The 5,857-nt window shown below is 66.4% G+C and overlaps 1 protein-coding gene across 1 annotated transcript in view; it reads left to right on the top strand.

Annotated features, from left to right (window-relative positions):
• The first annotated feature begins 4,036 nt into the window (after window positions 1-4,036).
• The window catches only part of KANK3 (KN motif and ankyrin repeat domains 3), a 5,879-nt gene continuing 4,058 nt past the window's right edge, over window positions 4,037-5,857 (top strand). The window contains 2 exon segments of the mRNA XM_026865259.1: window positions 4,037-4,191; window positions 4,483-5,857. The exon segment at window positions 4,483-5,857 is cut by the window's right edge and continues 19 nt beyond it. Of these exon segments, the coding sequence (XP_026721060.1) occupies window positions 4,155-4,191; window positions 4,483-5,857 (1,412 nt within the window). The 5' untranslated portion in view covers window positions 4,037-4,154.

Below are 5,857 nucleotides of genomic sequence, written 5' to 3'. Positions count from 1 at the left end.
GGGGGACCCGGGGCTGTGCCCGTGCGCCCTGGGTGTGGATTTAACTCTTTCATCCCCGAGCACCTCCCGGCAGCAGGGCGATCCCAGGCCATCGGGGCTTGTCACCAACTCGGCGTGTTGTCACCAGCCCCGAGGGGTCGGGGAGGTGTTTGTGGAAAGTGTTGGTAGGCAGCTCTGCCGAGGGTGCGGGACGAGCGGTAGATGTTTTCTAGTGGAGATACAGGAGCCCTGCAGGGGTGTGATGGGGCACCTGGAGCTGCTCCCCGTGTGACCCTGCGCCTGTTGTCCGGGTGTTGTGTGAGCTCGGGGAGGTCCCCGAGGCGCTGGAGTGGGCGCAGAGCTTGAGCAGCCCCCACGGCCTCCCAACCAACCAGGCCGACAGTGACGACAACTCCAGGAATAACAGCCCAACCCTGAAATTAGGCTGTTGAGAAGATCGAAGCGTTTCCCTTTCCCTGGCTGGGTCAGCCCCGGCACACCCACCCGCACGGCATCGGGCTCCCCCGGGAGCGGCCCCGGCCTGGACGACATGGCCGAGGCGGCCTGGGCGAGCGGGCGCGGGGACAGCAGGTGACACGGAGCACGGGCCATCCCGTCCAGCCCCGGGGCAGATGTGGGGCAGGGACAGGTGGCCGGGAAGGTGTGACGAGCCCTGGACACCTCCTGTCCGCACCCAGCCCGCAGCACCAGGCAGCGGCGCCGCGGGTGACGGGCACGCGTGACGGGTGGCTCCGTGCGAGGAGCCCGAATCCCAGCAGGTCGCTGGCAGCCGAGGAAGCCGTGTGCTTGCTCAGTGGTTTCCCTTTAATTTTGGAACAGCCTCAGCCCTGAGTTTCGGGGCTTATCGCCTGCACACAGCTTCGAGGGAAGCGTGCCTGGCCGAGATAAATCAAGTCGTGCTGGCCGGGGCTGCTCTGGACTCTGTTCTTCTCACATTCCTCATGACCTCAGTATTTTGGCTCGGGAGGAGAGCTGGGGAGAGCCCTCCCTGTCCAGCCCCGGCTGTGCCAGTGGAGTGGCTTGGGCTGCACAGCAGTGCACGGCCGAGCCCACTCATGGCCCTGACAAGGGAAAGGGCCCAAGGGAGTCCAGAGCCTTAAAAACGGCTCCCCCAGGTCAGTCCCCTGCCAACCGGGTGTCCTGGGGACCCAGAGAGGGGATCACCCTATGAGCCACAAGGCTGGGGGGCCCAGGGGGCTGGTGGGGGCCGCAGCATGTTCTGGACAGTACCTGAGCTGTGCCGAGGTGCCCAGGCTGCCCCAGCCCTGACGTGGTTTTTTGTTGTAATTGAGCAGAGCAGCTCCACTTTTGGCCCCAAGTTTCCTGTGTGGTGTCAGTATGACAGCATGAGGGGGAAATAGAGGTGTGAGCCCCGGTAGCCCTGGCTCCGTGGGACGGCTGGGTCCTGCACATCCTCCTCTTGCGGTGAGCCTCCCCAGCAGCACTTCACTTTGTACCCTCTTGGCTTTCTGCAGAAATACCAGGGCTAGGAACTCTTTCGTGTCTTCTGAAGGAAGCAGAGATTGTGTGGGGTTCCCTGCCTCTGGCACCCAGGGGTCCCTGTGCCCAGCCCCGGCAGCACCAAGCTCCGGTGCCCAGGGGAGCGGCCGAAGTTGCTGAAAACCAACCAGCCTTTGCCACTGAAGTGGCCGACACGGTCTTCCCCGTCGGGACTTCAGTCCAGGTGGAGGGCGGCTTCTCTTTGAACCGGTGCCACGGTGATGGCAGCTGGCTGGGGACAAGGCTGGCTTTGTGCGAGCAGGCTCAGCAGGTGCCGGCAGTGGCTGGGCCGTGGGCGCGGGGACTTAACCCTCTCGCCACTGCTGTGCCAGGGCCGTCTGCTGCCATTGCTCGCCCTCGCCGGCTCAAATCCAGCCTGCCGCTCGCCACGGGCAGCCCAGGGGCAGTTTGCGCGTCATGGGGATCCTATGGAGGTTGGCACATCGCGGGGTCCCCGGCACAGTTAGCGCGTGGTTGGGAGCCCGCAGGTCTGGCCTGGCAGAGTGAAGGCAGCAGCTCCTGCCCTGGGTGTAGCCCATCCTGTCGGACCAAAAGTAATGGGTGCCGAGAGCTGCCGTGGGGCCGTGGGAGAAACTTCTCCGGCTTTGGGGACGCGCAGCGCGGTCACGCAGGACAGCAGGCGCTGGCATCGGCCGAAGGGGCAGGCCGAGGTGCCAGGGGGACGAGCGGAGGTGGCTTTTCCTGGCACAGCCCCAGGCAGGACAATACCCGGCTGGGCGGCGGAAGGGAGCTGCCGGCCACTTCCCTCGAGGAAATGCACCCGCTGGCTCTGGCTCCGGTTGCTCTCCCGCTTCCTCCCGTTTGATTTACGGTGTGTGCAGAGCTCGGCGGGAAGTTTGTCCTGGCCCTGGAGCTGTTTAACTGCCTGCAGTGAGGGCTGTGCAGAGGAGGAAACCGGCTGCTTCCCGGGGCGAGAGGGATTAGACGAGGCGGGGGATGCACAGACCCTTTTAGACACGAAGCCAGTGGCAGGGGAACGGTGGGTGTCAGCATGGGGCTGGGATGTTCCCAAGGGATGCGGAAGGGGTGCCGGCATAGAGCTGGAATGCTGCCAGAGGAGGTGGAAGTTGGGATGTGCCTCGGCTGTGGGTGGGTTGGGAGAGGAGTGGGAGAGCCCCAGGACCCGTCCCGGTGACTGGTGGGGAGTGTCGCATCTGTGCCCGGCTGGACTCAACCCCCTGACCCACGGCACTGGGGGGGGGGGCTGCCCCATGTCCTGGGTGCCCAGCCTGGGCCTGGCCCAGCGCTGCCTGCGCCGTGTCTGCTCCTCCCGCTCGGGCAGTTGAACGGTCAGGGCAAGCCGTGGGCCGGCAACCGCAGCGGCACGGCCGGTGGTCGGCAGCGGGTGTGCCCAGGCTGTCACGTCGTCTCCAGTCTGGGCTGTGTGGCAGCGGTGGCCGCAGCACCTCTGCGAGAACAGTCCGTATCCTCCGGCTGCCACGGGCTGGGGCTCTGGGGATGGGTGCGGGTGGTTCTCCACAGCCAAGGCGGCATCCCACGCTCTTCTCTGGGCAGCACGGAGCCTCAGCTTCCCTTAGGGCTGCGTCTGAGCTGCCTCTCCTCCGCGGCATGCCTCCTCCCCTGCTTTCTTCCGAAAATAGCCCGGTGCCAAATGCTTGGCCCTCCGACAGCTGCACAGCCCCGGGGCCACCTGTGCCCCGTGGGCAGGGCCACTATGTCCCCACCGCGCAGGGACCCCGCGGTCCACGGAGGGTGATGCCATGTGTGATGGCAGTGGGTGCTCCCGGGGTGCTGTTTGCCCCCATCCTGGTCCCACCAGGAGCATTTCCCACCTGGGCCCCAGCACACAGATGCTGCCAGATGTTGTGGCAGGTCCCAGCTGAATGCTCACAGCTGGCAGCACCCCCAGCCCTGAGGTCACCCCTGGACCGCAGCCGCATCCCGCTGGCTCTCCTCCAGTGTGCCCATGCCTGGATCCTGGGAAAACCAGGCTCCCATTTCGTTGCCCTCCACCCCTCACCATGCCTTATCCTGCGTTAGCGACAGGGAAAAGCATTTGGGTCCCTCCTGGGGGTCCCCACCCCCCTGAGGCAGGGACGGGCAGCGCAGGGCACCCCAGCCCTGCTCAACCCGGGGCGCCAAGGATGCTCATCGCACCCAGCGACTGATGGGTGCTGGCAGCTGCCTGCGGTCCCGTGGCTTTGCAAAAGCATCGATTCCCTTTATCCAAAGCAAATATCTCTGCTGAGAATTGAACCCATAGAGGCTGCAGCCTCTTTTTTTTTTTTTTCCCCAGCCCACTCCTCCCGTGTGGCCGAGCTCTGACTCATGACTCTGCACCCTCAGAGCTGGCAGCACGGCTGCCGCAGCGGTCCCAGCGCAGGCTGCGAAACATTCCTTAAATGTACAAACAATCCCCGGCCCTGCAGGCAGCGCCGCACTTGCCTGCCCAGCGCCAGCTCCAGCTTCAGCCCCGTGGCACCGGGGCTGGAGGGAGGCGAGGGGAGCCTGATGGATGGCAGGGGGTGGCTGCGGGGCGCTCCCTGGGCAGGGGGCAGTGGTCTGTGGCCGTGTGGAGCTCACCAGGCCCCCGTTTGCTGGGTTTCGCTGGACGTGGCCTCGTCGTTGTTGCAGGTTGATGATCGCCTGGTCAGCAGCACCGCAGGGAGAAGATGGCTCAGCCGGCGCCCCTGAACCAGAACCTCCCAGGTAAGGGGACCGGGGTTGTCACCAGGCAGGGACAGCGGACAGAGCGTGAGGGGAGTGGCAGGGCTGAGCTGTCCCGTCTCAGTGGGTTTCCTCACCCCAGCACCGACCCTGGCACAGAGCAGGTGCTCTGTGACACCCAAGGGTGCCAGGGACAGGCCATCCGCTGGGCCCACTGCCAGCAGTGTCAGGGCAGGGAGGGGGGCTGCAGGCGGCAAATCCCAGTATAACCCAGTTGGAAAAGCCTTCCTGTTTGACCAGGTCCCTGCCTCACTGTCCCTGCTCCTCTTGCAGATCTCGGGGGCCCGTTCTTATACCGGGACCAGGACAATGGGGAGAAGAGCTCATATTCAGTGGAAACCCCCTACGGCTTCCTGCTGGACCTGGATTTCCTGAAATACGTTGATGACATCGAAAGTGGCCAGACGCTCAAGAAAGTGCCTCTTCCTCGCAGGGCCAAAGGGGCCCGGCAGCCGCCCAGCACCCTGCGCAGCCCCAGCAGCCACGCCAGCGCCTGGACCTCCACCGAGTCCCTCGCCTCCACGGCCAGTGAGGAGGGCAGGACCGCGCTGCTGCTGTCCCCGCACGGCCGGGCACCCCTGGAGTCCCCGAGCAAGGCAGCCTCCCACCCTGTCTCTCCACCGCCGCCAGTGCGGCTGCTCCCACCTCCCACCCGCAAGTGCCTCCTGCGAAACCCACGGGTGGAGACGACCTTGCTGGAGACGAGCAGGCGGCTGGAGCAGGAGCAGGGCCGCTTGCAGGAGATGGGTGGTCTCTCCCGCGGTGGCCCGGTGGGCACCCAGAGTCAGCCGCACCCCTGGGGGCTGGTGGGCGCTGAGGGCCAGGCGGGCTGGGGACGGGCGAGCCCCGGCAGCTCGGGGCGCAGCACACCGGCGGCGGGGCTCAGCGCGGCCCCGCTGCAACACGTGCGGGAGCAGATGGCCGCAGCCCTGCGACAGCTCCGGGACCTGGAGGAGCAGGTGAAAACCATCCCCCTCCTGGAGACACAGATCTGTGAGCTGAAGAGGGAGAAGGCGAAGCTGATGGAGAAGCTGTTGGTGGAGCCTGGCGAGGCTTTCGGGCACCCCCCCGGCTCCGAGGCAGTGGCAGGGAGTGAGGAACCGCCCCGAGTGGGGCCGGAGAGCGAAGCGGAGCCAAAGGGCCGAGCGAGCAAGATCGCGGAGCTGAGGAAGCTGACGGAGAAGCTGTCCGTGCCGGAGCGGGGTGGCAGGGCTTGGCCAGGCAGGAGTCCCAGAGCCACCGAGAGGCCGTGCCGCTCCGTGGCGGTGGGCGAGGACCGCGCCATGACCGATGCTGTCTTCTACTACCGGTCACAGCAGGAGGCCAGTGACATGCCAGGCAGAGCCAGGGAGTGCAGGGATGCAGCTGTCTGGGTGCTGGAGTCCTCCCTGGGGCTGGCGAGCGAGACGGAGCATGAGCTGGGGCTGCTGCAGCAGACAGTGGGGCACCAGAAGGAGGTGATCGCCCTGATGGAGGGGCACCTGCGGGAGGCCACGCGGGAGCTGGAGGAGCTGCGGCTGGAGGTGTGCGCCCGCCGGCCCCGCGGGTGGGTGGACAAGGAGGTGACGGCCAAGCCGCAGGTGGCCGAGGCGCTGGTGGAGGCGGCCGTGGCCACCCAGAGCCGGGCAGCCGGTGACCCCCCGGAGAC

The sequence above is a fragment of the Athene cunicularia genome (assembly GCF_003259725.1).
Source record: "Athene cunicularia isolate RWA chromosome 28 unlocalized genomic scaffold, athCun1 chr28_part2, whole genome shotgun sequence".
Taxonomy (NCBI): domain Eukaryota; kingdom Metazoa; phylum Chordata; class Aves; order Strigiformes; family Strigidae; genus Athene; species Athene cunicularia.
The sequence above is the reverse complement of the archived record's forward strand: the minus strand, read 5'-3'. Positions and strand labels throughout refer to the sequence as shown.